The following is a 14,551-nucleotide window of genomic DNA, read 5'->3' as shown; positions in this document are numbered from 1 at the left end:
TGCTACATCCTTTTACAGAAACAAGTGCCTCACATAATCAAATTTAAATGCAATTCCACATAGTTTACACTTTTGTCCTCTGGTTCGTGCTGGTCTGTTTATTTAAGAAATCCACAGGGTTGACTGTCAGTTCCTTTGACGATTTTGGGTCAGGTCCCTTCGTAGACGTCTGTTCATGACTTAAAGAGTCGTGTTCCTTCAGCCTGTTAGGATGAGGCATTCCAACCTGTCCTGGAAGGTTTTGAATAAACCCAGTTTGTCTGTGCAAGGCTCTGAACAGAGATCCCCACTCCTCCCCCTTTAGTTTCTCAGTCACTCCTAGTGCTCATGAGTCACTAACATTTCAGTCTTTAAAGGGCAGGTGGAAGATTGGTTGCTGTGGCTTCTAAGTCCCAGAAGTTAACTAGTAGAAAATCAGTCTGCCAGATGTTATGTGCATGAACCCTATGTAGGTACTTCTCTTTACTTCTACAGTGTGCTATGTCTTTGCAGGCTCCAATCCCAGCCGGACACGGGATTTCAATACTGGGAGCTTGAACAGTTTAGAAAGCATGGACGTCCAAGTGGCCAGAAACAATGCCATCGTACAGGCAGAAAGCTCTCTGGCTCCTGAACTGCTTGGAAAAATCAAAGGCAACGCGATCCAGGAATCATATCTGGCAGGAAAGCAGCAGGATTGGCTGGCACTTCGCATACATAACGGCAGCAGATGGAAAATACCTGGCTTACTTTGCATGAACAAATCTAATCATTGACTGTGAATAATGCTTAATAAACGAAAATGGGAGGTCAGTTTCTGAACGCAAGGGAAATCCATTTACAAACCAATCTGCAAACAGGTGACCCATGGGGTTTTGCTTGCAATCAAATGTTCAATGCCATAAACTTTTTTTTTAAATTACTAGATAGAAGAAAAAAGGAAAAATCTTTTGAATTAATTGCTATTTGTTTTACATCAAGTTGAAGCTGAGGCATTACATCTTTCAGTTCACTTCACTGGTAAACTTGTGGAAAAATTGTTACAGAAAGCTATGCTTAAAGATAGATGTAAAATTCAGCATTAAGAGGGTATTGCAATTTACAGTGGTCCGTTTTGATTTGTTATAGTGTTCCCACAAGCTTACTCAGGGGTTTTATGCATACCTTTAAAAATACTTAAAATAATATAAGGTTTGTTGATAACTTGAACCTTGACTTGTCAATTGCTGTGTTTGTGTTTTCAATATCTTTTTAGGTGAAACCAAGTGAGTCTTATTTTGTTTTGGTTTTTTTTTGTAATGGACATAAAATTGATTTAATACTATGGTGCTTCTTTTCAAAACCGTGTTGTAAAAGTAAGTTACAAAATTCATATTTTTCATGTATCTTCAGACATTTTTTTCATTTTTATAAACAATATTTTCCTTTTTCGTTGACATTTTTATATCAATAAAATATTTTATCAGCATGCTTAATATGCCCTGAAAACCTAGAATTTATTTATTATGCATTCCAGCTCTAAATGCGTTGGGTAAAAATATACTGAAGAACTTTTGCTGTACAATAAGAGATGTGTATATATGCATGTGACATTTCTGAGGGTTTTTAAAGTTTTATTCTTTGTACCTTTTTCTGTTTTTGCAAGTCAGGAATATTGAAACTCTGTATAATATTAGATTTTATATCCCTGTAAGAATATTGTTTACAAATTTACAAGTCCATATGGCTATGCAATGCCTGTCCATCTTATTTTCTATGAGTATCAAATTATGGACATGATCAACAACATATTAATAAAACATGAAAATGAACTCCATTGTTAGTGCTAACGGTTTTCTGATCGGTATCTTGTTTGGCACGTAAACGTGGATTTGCTCAGGCATGTTCAGGCTTGTGTTATGTTTACTATGCACATTATAACAAAGTTCCTGTATATCTTGAATGTTGTTTGTTGTTTGCATTCCATAGGGGAGGGGAGGGAATCCACAGGCAGTTCTCTCTCCACAAGGATGTTGGACATCTGCTATTTGCTGCTATTTCTTAACTAAGCGGTGAAGAAGGCAGTTAGTGTCCACTGACCTGTTGAGGGGACAACCTCGGAATACTGGGGTAACTTTTAATGTAGATACTGCTGTCTAATACACAAGATAGATCCCTGTCAAAATCTGTAGGTAAAAAGCTGACCCAGAGGTCACAAGAGTGCAACAGCGCAAGAGTTATTAGTACTGAACTCTTGTTTTCCTCTACCATTCAGCACTTTTTGGCCTTTTTCTGCCAAAAAGGAGTCTGTTATCGCTCCCAGCTGAATCATTATTTTAAACTGAAATCTTTTCTTTTTCTGCTATACTCTTCCATTTCTGTTGCTCAAAACACGTATCCAAACCAAAGAATTATCAAGAGTTATTGTTTTGTCCATCATTTAAAATCTTCCTTCTGATTCTGAGATCAGGTACAGTAAGAAATTAGTAACTCATATACAGTAGGTCTGCACATCCTAGGTATTGTACTGTATGTGTCTCCTAAGACAGCTTTCATTGAAGTAGCCATGTTAGGTATCAGCTTGTTAACTCTAAAATTGAGTCCACCACCTACACTGTCAATAAAGGAGCATATCTTATTGCATTTATAGAAAAATATAGCTTGTTAAATAAACTTCTTAAATATTTTGGTTACTTTTGTGCTTAGCTACACACTAAACTAGCTATAAGCTAGACTTCAGCAATGTCTACGGGAACCCTGAACATTCCTTGAAACATTAACACGTCTTTCCTGCCACAATCAAAAAGAGCAGCCAGCACACAGAAAACGCACCCTTTCGTATGCATCATCACTTTGAAAGCATATATGCATGTGCATCTTTGCGCTAATGTAGTAACTTTCCCTTTTTCTTTTACTGCATGACAAAATAGTCTGTCGTTATCACTCATTATCAATTTCACAAATGCGAAACAACAGACATGCAGACTCATTTCTTCTGAATATCAAGCTGGCCCAGGCACAGTTCTCAATGTTGATTATAACACAGCAGAAATAGACCTCACGCGTGGTTTTGTTCAAGAAAAAAGTATTTTTCCCGGAAACGAACTATATTAACCAAATTTACAGCCAGACTTTTTGTGTTTGTGCTGTTACTGTTTTTGCAGCAGCGGGAATACATACTGTATAATACAGCAAAAAGTTAAAATATACATAAGACATTTTTACATTTTCATCCTTTTCTCAACATTTTGAACCCAATGCACTTTATATTCTCAACTCTGAAACCAGTATTTAGCCATTGGTGCCCTTTTGCTGGCTCTTATTTTTCGTATATAAATGTTCTCATTTCCACTGTCTTCTCCCCGTTGCTTTCTGAGTGCTTATCTTCCCTCCTTTTTGTTGTGTGCTAGCCAGTCTTCATACTCTGCTCCATGAGCATTTAGAACAGATGAAGATCATTTCAGTTTCTACCCCCCTTTTACCTGTCTCCATGCCTTGCAGGTCCTTTATTAACCTCCAATGGCAAGCGTGGTTCATGAGTAGCATATTTTAAAGTCTGAAGGGTTGTCATTCTTGCAAAATTGTGTAAATGTGAGAGTCATTGGTTACAAACTAAGCCTTTACCGAAATGGCTTCTGGATGATCGAGGCCTTAGATAGCAAGTCCATTTACAAGGGCATCGGGATTTTAAAGTTGAGCAGCTCGGTATTTATCTGGCTGGTTTACTGAATATGTGAAAGCATGGTCTTCTGCATTGTGGAGTCTGTTACAAAGCAGCTGAAAAGGAGGGCAATTGTCAGGAGACAGAGCACGGGGTGCAAATTAGTATCCACCCCCTTTAAAAATTGCCATTTGCAGGTTGTCACGTTACTGTAGCTCCCTTTTGCAAGCACTGACTAAGAAATAGCTTACAAAATATTTGAAGGAGTATTTCAACACCATACTGTAGTTCACAGGAAGCTGAATGCAACTGCAGTGGAAGCTGTGGTTCGTAAGGTTCAGGAGAGCCTCATTTCTAATGAAACCCCATCACATCTGGACATGTGCGTGTCATGTCATTCTGAACATTGGGCTCTTGATAAATCTGGAACAATCCCAGCTCCCATAGATACATTATATTGATCACTGAGATTTAAACAATTTACCTTTTAAATAGCAACTTATTTGCCATGGGGTTAGTCATTGCCACGATCAGAACTCCTATTTGAAAACTGTGGACAATAATCCATAGAAACAGCTGAGTATTTTCAGTTATTTCAAAATTAAGATGTTTCTTCATTGCACTACAGGATCTTGCTGAATGAATATTAGCTGCTTTCATTTTCCTGCTGGTGTAGCTGATGGGATTAGTGTTCACACAGCAAAGCATACTGCATAATATAAACTATCAAAATTATTTTTATCACATTATTACAAGTGTTTATCATAAATGTTTTCAGAAAAAAAAGTGGTTCTTGCAGGTAAAATATCTGTTAATGTATAATTGCTCAAAAATTATTTTTATTGGGGGAAAAAAAGTTTTAAAGGTAATGCTTTACTCGATTGCATAGCAGATACTGTATCTGCAGGTCGCAGCCTACATTAGCTCAACTCATTTCATGTTTCAGACCCGATTCATCTACACAGCAAAATATAGAAATGAGTACAAAATGATTTACTTTGCTTCAAAAAGGAAGGAAAAGAAAGAATAGAATTCATAAAAATGAGCTTGGGAAACATTACATCAAGTTATTTCTTATAAAGTGTCCTAAAATATGTTTTAAAAAAATAAGGATACAGCAAAACATGTGGACAACAAAATGTCCACATGAATCCAGTCAGTCTTTCAGTGTCAATGGAGATTCACACTCTTGGTAATTCTAACTTCCAATAGATAATGGGGGTTCACTCTCTGTTTAGCATTTCTTCCCATATGTTCATTCTCTCTCTTTCCTCCTCACTTTCCACAGAAAAGCTGGCTAGGTTAATGGGTGTCTCTGTGTTGTCCCTGTATGCATGTCCTGCAATAAACAGGCAGCCCACCCTGTTCCCTGTGCTTCTGGGATAGGCTTCAGGTGTCCGTCACTCTCATTATTAATAGATTTACTGGTACTGGTTACCAGTAACACTTTTCACTTTTCACTGGAATATCAAAATATTTGTTCTTTAGCAACTGCATTGTTATTGTTACACTACAGTAGTTGATTTTGGATCCGTCTGGATCAAAAGCTTTATACAAATGGTTTTATATTGGTTATTACCGCTACTTTTAAAAATGTTCCTCTAAAATGTCACAAAGTATCAGCTTTTTAAACCAGGTAACAAATTCCATGTGGAACACAAAGGATATTATTTAGCAGGCTCCCATCATCATTGCAATACAATATGTACTCCATCAATAATATGTATTGGAGCTTTTTCCTGGTTCAACGCTTTGCTAAATATTCATCTGTCAGTGAATAGAGCCATTAAACTGCAGACCATCTGGCTAAAAATTTTGACAAGAAAGTCCCTGACACAATTAAATATATGAAAGTTGTTCAGCTTTATTATTGATTTCTGGGCTAACAGAACGTGAATATTTATTTTTTGTTTTATTAATAAGTAGAATCACACACCTGACATTTTTACTTTTCCCATAATGGTTTAGAAGTTCAGTCCATCTTGGATAACATAAAGAAGAAACAGTGGTACTTATAGTGATGCACCCTACACAATAATAAGAAACATTTAAATCTGTTAAAATCTAATTCTTTTAAATCTCATACTTAATGAATGAGATGTGGCATTAAATATGATTTACATGTTGAACACAAAATTGTAAAAATGCTACATGACATGAAAAAATGAATATTCATACTGTATTTTTATATAACTACTTGTCTCAGTGACATAAAAACAATTGTTAAGATACAGTACTTGTGACATTACATAACAGAACATGAAGTTACTTATTGAAAATTGATCAGAAGTGTTGTAGCAAAGGCAATATGGTGGCACGGTGGTTAGCATTGCTGCCTCATGGCTCTGGGCCCCTGGGTTCAAGCATGGACCTGGGGTGCTATCTGTGTGGAGTCTGTATGTTCTTCCTGTGTTGACTCTGTTATTTTCTCACAGTCCAACACATACTGGTAGGTTAATTGACTTCTGGGAAAATTGACCCTGGTGTGACCCTGTCCATTCTCCTCTATTATGGGACATTATGTATTATATATAATACAATTCATTTTTCATCACTGCGTCTTATCTATAACACTCCAAAAAATAATAAACGTGTGATGCAGGTACTGTATGGGAAAATTGAATTCAGTTCAATTCAAAATCCTTTATACATTCCCGGGGGGAAATTAAGAATACTTATGTATACTTAAGAATACATATAAAATATGTGGGACATGCAATCCAATCTATTAAAGACCGAACCCAAAAGGAATTGTTAAGCTTTTTCTGAGACGCTAAGGATCCAGCAACAGCATAATAGAAATGTGCACTGATGATTCAATTTGAGCTCTGAAGTAGGGACATAATGAGCTTGTCTTGTTTATATTCATTACCCAGGTCAGAGGAGTTCAGAATGATCCTTCCTTGGCACTTCCACAAAATTGCCAATTGACGTAATCCGCACGTCTGGAGGAGCACAGGAAATTGACCATCGTGATCGCAAGAAGCAGGAATATTGTTGTAAAGGCACATTTTCTTTTTTACTGATACAGCATGTATGTTTTTTCCTGTTTCAAAACACAAGAGTGTGTCAAAACAGCTTCTCATCTTACGCAGGGTTTGTCATCCCTTGTTTCCCAGAGCGTCTCAGTTTAACACCTCGCTCTTCTTCTGGGTGGTTATATTGTGCTGCCGCTGATAAGCTGGGTGGGTGGCAGTAAGAAAAGCTAAGTGATAATTAGAAATGCCTCCCAAAGAGGCTTTACATACTGTAGGTGACAAGCTCTTTTTGCCTTCTCATCCCATTGCAATCATTATTCATATGAGGGTGTGCTTTTCCTCACCCATTTTCTAACCACTTCATCCAGTTCGGGGTCATAGAGGAGCTAGAGTCTATCCCAGCAAGCAATGGGCACATGGCAGGATACGCCCTGGATGGGACGTTACTCCATTGCCAAGCATATCACATCAGGGCCAGTTTTTCCAGCAGCCAGTTAACCTACCAGTATGTCTTTGGACTGTGGCAGGAAACCCACACCAACATGGGGAGAACATATGAACTCTTCGCAAAAATTAGCCCAGGATTTGAACCCAGGGTCCCAGTGCTGTGAGCAATCATGCCTCCCTTCTGTCAGGTCTGTTTTTCAATGTATTTTCCCCATTTTTCAAAGATAACAAGCAATTGCATGTTAAAACATGATTGTAACACTCACACATCACATTTTGAAAACATAACGATTTATTCCATTCAAACATGTCTTGCAATAGAAAAAATATAAACTTTAAGCCATGTAGTAGAAATACGCAGATGCAAATGAGAAATAAAGAGACTGTACTGAACTTCAATGTTTAGTTCAATGAGAAGAATAAATGCATAACAAAATCAAAGACCAAGATAATGTTACCCTGCTTATCTCTCCTTTTTACTATGAGAAGTATTTTAACCACTTTACAATACATAATATACAGCATGTATTACACATACATTAGAAGTATGGTGTTACAGGTTAGACCTGTGATTCTAAAAACACTATTTTTCCTCCCACAAAATTAGATATCTTATAAAGATCTCAATCTCAGTTTGTGTCAAACCCACACATCACTAGGAAGCCCTCAGCTGCGAACCTCAGGAGAATAGATTTCTGAGTGGGTTATGGCACTGTTTATGTAAACACTACTAATATTTTTCATGTATAAAGAACCTCAAAATTGTAAGGTGTATTTTTTAATGAATTTTCAAAGTTTCATTAAGTACCCTGGCTGTAAAAAATATATACAGTATAGTCTATACATATATCCACATAGAAATTATGATTATTTTGAGCATTGAATACACAGTCAAGCAAAACAAAAAATAATATATTTACAATGATTTAAGAATCATAATGTAAAAGAGCCAGAGAGTGTGTGGGCATCTTTAATGGCCTCTTGTGCCTTGAATTTACAGAGTATTTTGTTGTTTGCATATTGTTGTGGGGAGTTTTATTGTTATTGTTAGCCCATTAAAAGTAATTACTCCTATTGTTTTATTTCACAAGCCTTCCCTAAGGCAGCCAAACTGAAAGAGTTTGTACAACACACAGTCTTAGTCAGGAAATACTGTATTAACAGAGTTGCAGGGAAATCTTGCAGCACTTTTCCAGATCTGTTTTGTGGGAATGTGTGATGAGAGAGCCCAGTAAGATGAGCTGATACCCGAATGGACTGCAACAAGATTAGTATTACTTGAGGCTGAGGCCAGTACTGCTAGCAGTGGGTGGCATTGCCTCACCGAAAGGAGCTGTTGTGAGAACAGTTAAAGACCTGTATTACAATGCAGCCAAATACTTAATGGGAACAAAAGAAAATGCAAAGAATCTGGACTTTCCAGAATTGAAAATAAAAGCATTCTGTACTGGCAATATGCCAATGGGATGTTTAGATAACTTTTATATCTAGCATGTACAGTGTATTATTTCATTGCTTCATGAAAACTATTAAAAAAACGGAGGTCCCTGTGAATCGTTTCTGTAAGAGAAAACCTGAATAAAATATGTTGTTTAGATATCACCATGTAAATAATTTACATTGCACACCCTTAATAACAAGGTTTGACACAGGAGCTTTTTTTGTGTGAAGTGTTGTGTTTGGAACAAGATTGTTCCGCCACAACATTTTTAGGAGAAACTTGAGGAAATAGTTTTCCTAGAAGATCTTTTCCTGTTATGCAGTGTTTTGTCATTCATCTTTGTGAAATCTTTTCAGAAAAAAATGCTTCATGCTGAGAGGCGTCATGTACAATGAAAGTTAAAACCTACTGAGGAAAAATTGAAGATTAAATCCAAAATATATATAATTTGGAAAATTTTAAAGATATTTCTTGTTGTCAGTAGTCCAATCAATGGCTCTTTTTCAGACACTTTGGCCTAGTGGTGCACTTTATCCCCAAAACATTGAACCAGTGTCAGAGAGACAAGGGTCCATAGGGGTCAAGGCTTCAGGGTGGCCTGGTAGTGTTGTCTAGCAACCAAAGGGCAAACTAATGGCAAACGTGTCAGGCCTTTAAATAGAGTGTCTACGAAAACATAACATATTATTTTCCCTTTCTACATTGATGTCTCTTGGATTAATTGGTATTGATGAAGAAAGTGCCTAGGCCCACAGTGCGGTAACACGTAGGCCACAGAGCCATACTGAAGGAGTACATCTCTGGGAGATAGTCCTCCAGAGGCAAACAGTGGGCTGGGATACTGATGTGTGGTTTCTTATCACATAGCCATGGCTGTCCAATAAGCAAAGCTGGAATACAGACAAAACAATCAGATGTTTTCAGTAACAGCGTCGTTGGTTTTGGATGATTAATGACAGTGCAGTAAAAGATCAAGGATCAGGCAGAGTCTCAGACATTTTTGGAGCTTTAAATGCATCTGAACTCCTGCAACATTTGATTTGTGAAAAAGGGAAATAAGTAGGCCGTTCTTTTTAATGTATGTGATTAATGTAGAGTTTGTATGATTGTCTTTAAATGTCTTAGGAGGAACATTCACACACAGTCTTGATGGTTTTTTATTGAATCCTTCATTTAAATAGATTTAAGTTTTTTGAGAACTTAAGAAGTTCTTATTTGGTATTTGCTACTATTTACAATACTATTTACAGTAACAATCTGGAGCGAACCCATTTATACAGTGAAATATTTACTGAAACAACCTCAATAAAATGCCTAGTTCAAGGGTGCCATACCAGCATCCTTTATGACATTTTGACTCACAGCCCTCTGGTCCAGAGTCCTAACCACTACTTCCTGCTGCTGTCAGTTGTGGAAAGTTGTGTGATGAGATGTGTGCCACGAGTAATCGGATTCTTTTTGTAATTTCTTCAAAGAAAGCGAAAGTAATGCTCCCTTGTGAAGAAACCATGAAGGATTTGAAGCAAATGTTTTCAAATTTATTTACTGTAAGATGACAAAATATTGGCATTGTAAAAGGGTTTTGGAAAAATGTTTTGCATTGGAATTAATGTCTCGAAGGTCCCCAGGATAGTGTGGTGTCAAAGACGTTTGGATCCTCTTCATTAAAATAACTATGGAAGCAAGAACTTTAATACAAATAATACAAATTTAATACGATTTTAATCATACAAATACAGACAAGTAGGTTATGTTTAAAAAACTAAATTAAGTTAAAAACAAGCTTTTAAAATATGTTGTGATGGTAGAAAGCTCGGCTAACTTGTTCTCATTATTGCTCTCTACCTGATTTTAACAACATGGCATGACCTGCTTACTCTATAGATTTTTTTGTTGCATTTATATTGAATATGGTTTATATCGATCTGCTTAAAACAAAGGCAATAGTAGCTCAGTAAAACTGAAAGCCATTCTGCAGACTGATATACTCTAATGTCAAAGTTTACACCTGTGCAAGGATACGGTCTTTAATATACATTCTGGAATACAATGTAATGTACATTTCCGGACATTATTTTTTCAAGAAATCATTATCCTGTGAAACTCTTACTGATTACACCCCTTGATACAACCATGATACAATGCCATGTACTGTATACTGTAACTAAGGCAATAAAAGTGGTTGTTCTCATGTGAATGATTTCAGAGTGCTCTGTTCTAGCCAAGAGGATAGGCTTGTGTGAATCATCAGTAATGCAACACCCAGGAGAGTAAATGACCTTCAACCGTTTTGTTTATTTTATAAGTGAGCTGTTAAAGCCAGCAAGAGATTGACTTTTCAAGATATTTTGAATAAATGAAAACTGAAAGAAAAATGCAGGTCAAATTTAAACTGTCAATACCCTAGTGCATGAGGTATTATGGTAGATATTAATCTTCCTGTGGAAACTATGTAAATAAAATTCAAAATGCAATTCAATAATGTTAAAAAACACATTCTTTTAAAAAACCTTTTGTGTTTTTTTACGCATACGGAGAAATATCTATAACTTGGTAAAACTCTTTATTTAAACCTTAGGGTTAGGCACTGATGCATTACAGAATACTCTTGTCCCATGTGGCCAATACAGAAGATATGAAAGTAAGGACATGTTGAAGAGGAGGAGGAACAACAACATATTTATTTTTTTATTTGTCAAGGTAGTTTTTGCCCAAATATTCTGCTTTCTGCTTTCCTCTTTGTTCCTCTTTCACTCCAAATACCCCAATAGCACAGTAGCCCAGCAGTCTACACATTGTCACTTAGTGGTGAAACAAAATATCTGATATCTCTTCACAAGTGTAACAGAATGCTACACTGACCACACCCAGTTGTGTTATCCCTTCACAATTCTCCTGAGTAGGTGTGAGTAGCTTTGTTTAAATAGTAATTGTAGTGACATTTTCAAAAGCCATGAGTAAGTGTATTGGAACTATTTCTAATTGGCATGTTTGAAATCACGTGTGCCAGAACTTGCAGTTGCTCTTTGCTATAAATGAATGCATGTGTCTTTGTTGCTTCCAAGAACACTGGTGATAAAGGCTTCTTTTACATAACATTCACTTTAATTTAGTCACAATGTCAGCTATAAAGGGAACGTTCTGTTGCTAATTGTGTGTAGGATGTGCATTGTTTAAGTCGCACAATAATTATGCACCACATAACAGGCTACTTTAACTTAGGAATGTGGTGGGCTATTTATAATGCCTAAATATTTTTTATTCATTTTGATTTTTCTAAAAAATATTACAGCCTGTTCTGGTGAGACCTTTGTGTAAATCAGCATGTCATTTTTCACAGTTCATTAAATATTCTAATATTATATTATATATATACTTAGCAAAAATAATTAGCTGTTATTGTAAACTAAACGACAATTAGAACAAAGAAATTGCAATGAAAGAGAAATAACAAACAGCTTTTAGAAACACAACATACCAGCCAAGAGTATTGTATATAAGTGAGAAAAATTAGGAAGATGATACTGCATATAAAATATTCCACCACAATCAGTAGTGCAGGTGCATTGTGGAGTAGTGGATAGGCTGCAGACTGTGCATAATTTCCCTCTGTACTATTGGTATTGGCATGTAAATTCAGTCGGCTTAATATTACAGTAACAGGATTAAGACCTGGCTTGATAAGCCACTAATGTTGGATAGGAATTTTAGGACAGTCTCGATATACCGTCATCTTTTTTTCATATGGATTGTATATTCCAATATATCATGTATTAATCTAAATCGGCTAGCTAGACTTTTAAGTTCTTTCAATAGTGGATCATGTTATTTTTAGATTTTTGACAGTGGCCACTCATTTCTAATTCCTCATAAATACCCGTTTGTGCGTACAAAAGATCAGGGTTTGCATTTGTATTGATTTTATAATTTTTAAGAACTTTATTTTTTTTCACAAATAAATACAGATAATCACAAAATAGAAAACTTTACATACCTAAAATAGTATATATGAACACATCTCGGCAAGGTTAGACATGGCAACAGTTACATAACAATACTTCTTCTTCTTCAGGTGGCTTTTTCCCAGCCTTTTTCAATCACTTCCAAAACAGGACAAATCCCAATGTTTTCCTTTATAATCAATGTCACAGATTCCTGAGATTCAGTCTTATGCCAACTATGTTCCACAGATTTTCTGCTTCCTCCTTCCTTCTCTCTACAAATCTTTGAAGTACTGTAGTAGATCTCTCTAATAATGAACAGGGGCAGGCTACCTGCTCCCCTGACTGGAACCTCGATGCCTTTGAACACCCCCATGTTCCTCACTCTCCACAGGGCGTCTTTCCCACTGTTCACCACGGCCCAGATCCTGTCAAACACCTCAGACCACAGTTTGACAGGAGAGATGATGTATATAATGAAGGCAGGGGTCAGGAAAAATATGGAACGCTTCACGAATTTGCGTGTCATCCTTGCGCAGGGGACATGCTAATCTTCTCTGTCATTCCAATTTGCTGCCAAAACACATTGTATTGTATTGTATTGATTTACTTATGGGTAGGGTGACATGGTGGCACAGTGGTTAGCATTGCTGTGTTGAAGCACTGGGGCCCTGGGTCCAACTTTACACCTGGGGGTGTTATCTTCTTGGAGTTTGTGGTTCTCCCTGTGTTTGTGTAGGTTTCCTCCAGGTGCTCCAGTTTTTTCCCACAGTCCATAGACATACTGTACTGGTAGGTTAAATGGTTTCTGGGAAAATTGGCCCTGTTGTGTGTGCCCTGCAGTTGACAGACATCCTGTCCAGTGCGTATCCCACCTTGCACCTGCTGGATAAAGAGGTTTTGATAATAGATCTATAAATAGAACAAAATAACTGCCATTCTATGCTAATTAAAAAGATTTCCCAATGTGAGAAACTAAAAAAAACAATGACTCTTCAACCCTCCTGAATTGATAACAGCTGCATAATTACGTTAGAAGCAGCTCCCATTTATGCTATAATAAAGTGACTGAGGTTTTGACTCAAGTGTGCTGCTAGGGTGAGAAAGGGAGTTGTGTAATGATGCTTGGTTATAAAAAACTTCCAGGTTTTTGTATCTATATTTTTTATAGAAAAATTGGTACTAGAGAATTAGGTTATCTGAACACTTGGTGGGTTTGTCAGGCTTGTCTGACTAAAACACTGCCCAGGTATAATCAGTTCACATTCCACATAATACCTTCAGGCTGTTTCAATATTTTTACTGGTCTGCAAACTGGTGAATTTCATTTCTCAAGACCCTGTGTAAGGCAGTTTAGCAAGAACCTCCATGCTAAGCTGTACTGTTCTGTCATGTTAGAGAAACGGTATTTAATATGGTTACTGATAGCAGACATAATGACAGAACAATCTGCTTTTTTCTAGGTCATACACAGGATGAGTTGGTTTGGACAGTGGTTTGTGATGAATGGTGCACTACTGCCTGCTCAAGAGAATATATGCTTTTGAAGGGTAACCTGACTTCAAGATGATGCTCATCTTGAGCAATGTCAATCTATAAATTAAAAAAAGATTTAAATTGGGAAGGAATTCAGATTAATCATAAAGTATAAAAGTAAACTAATGCTGAAAAATGTAACTGTTGAAAATGACATTTCTTTACCCAGTAGAATGTTCAAGAATCTTGAGTCTGAAGACAGATGGGGGATTTCAGCTTTATTGCAAGGGGTTTTTGCAAAAGCCTTGCAGCTCTTAATTAAAGATGAAATGTAACCAATTTCACAATGAGATGTAATCATAAGGTTTAGTTCTGCTTATGTACTGGTGCTTTTTATTAAATTGCACACACTTAGTTGTTTGAAAATGTCAGTTATTTTAATGTAACATGCAGGTAGATGCCCCGCTCTCTTCTAGCATATTTTCTTCATTTCAACGAAAGAAACAGCTCTGTTTCTCATTCGGAAATGCGAGGTTTAGTCTGAAGCTCATGCCTGATGTGTGACTCAAGTCTGTTGCATGCGTTTCCTCTGGGAGGAATGAAAGGCGCAATTACTAATCTGTGGGACTGCTTATTCAAACCCATGATT

The 14,551-nt window shown here is 36.7% G+C and overlaps 1 protein-coding gene and 1 non-coding gene across 2 annotated transcripts in view; one reads left to right on the top strand and one right to left on the bottom strand.

The window, feature by feature from the left end:
* The window catches only part of ccdc142 (coiled-coil domain containing 142), a 44,269-nt gene extending 42,484 nt beyond the window's left edge, over positions 1 to 1,785 (top strand). Inside the window, exon 13 of the mRNA XM_088922148.1 lies at positions 493 to 1,785. Within this exon, the coding sequence (XP_088778274.1) occupies positions 493 to 755 (263 nt within the window). The 3' untranslated portion in view covers positions 756 to 1,785. The remainder of the gene's footprint in view (positions 1 to 492) is intronic.
* An 11,135-nt stretch (positions 1,786 to 12,920) lies between these two features.
* LOC148840940 (U6 spliceosomal RNA) lies at positions 12,921 to 13,024 on the bottom strand. Its single transcript, XR_016093015.1, has one exon. It is a non-coding gene; the product is annotated as a U6 spliceosomal RNA (small nuclear RNA).
* Between the last annotated feature and the right edge of the window lie 1,527 nt (positions 13,025 to 14,551).

This window comes from Atractosteus spatula, chromosome 1 (genome assembly GCF_055471065.1).
Source record: "Atractosteus spatula isolate fAtrSpa1 chromosome 1, fAtrSpa1.hap1, whole genome shotgun sequence".
In the NCBI taxonomy this organism is placed as follows: Eukaryota; Metazoa; Chordata; class Actinopteri; order Semionotiformes; family Lepisosteidae; genus Atractosteus; species Atractosteus spatula.
This window is presented reverse-complemented; position numbering and strand designations above follow the sequence as displayed.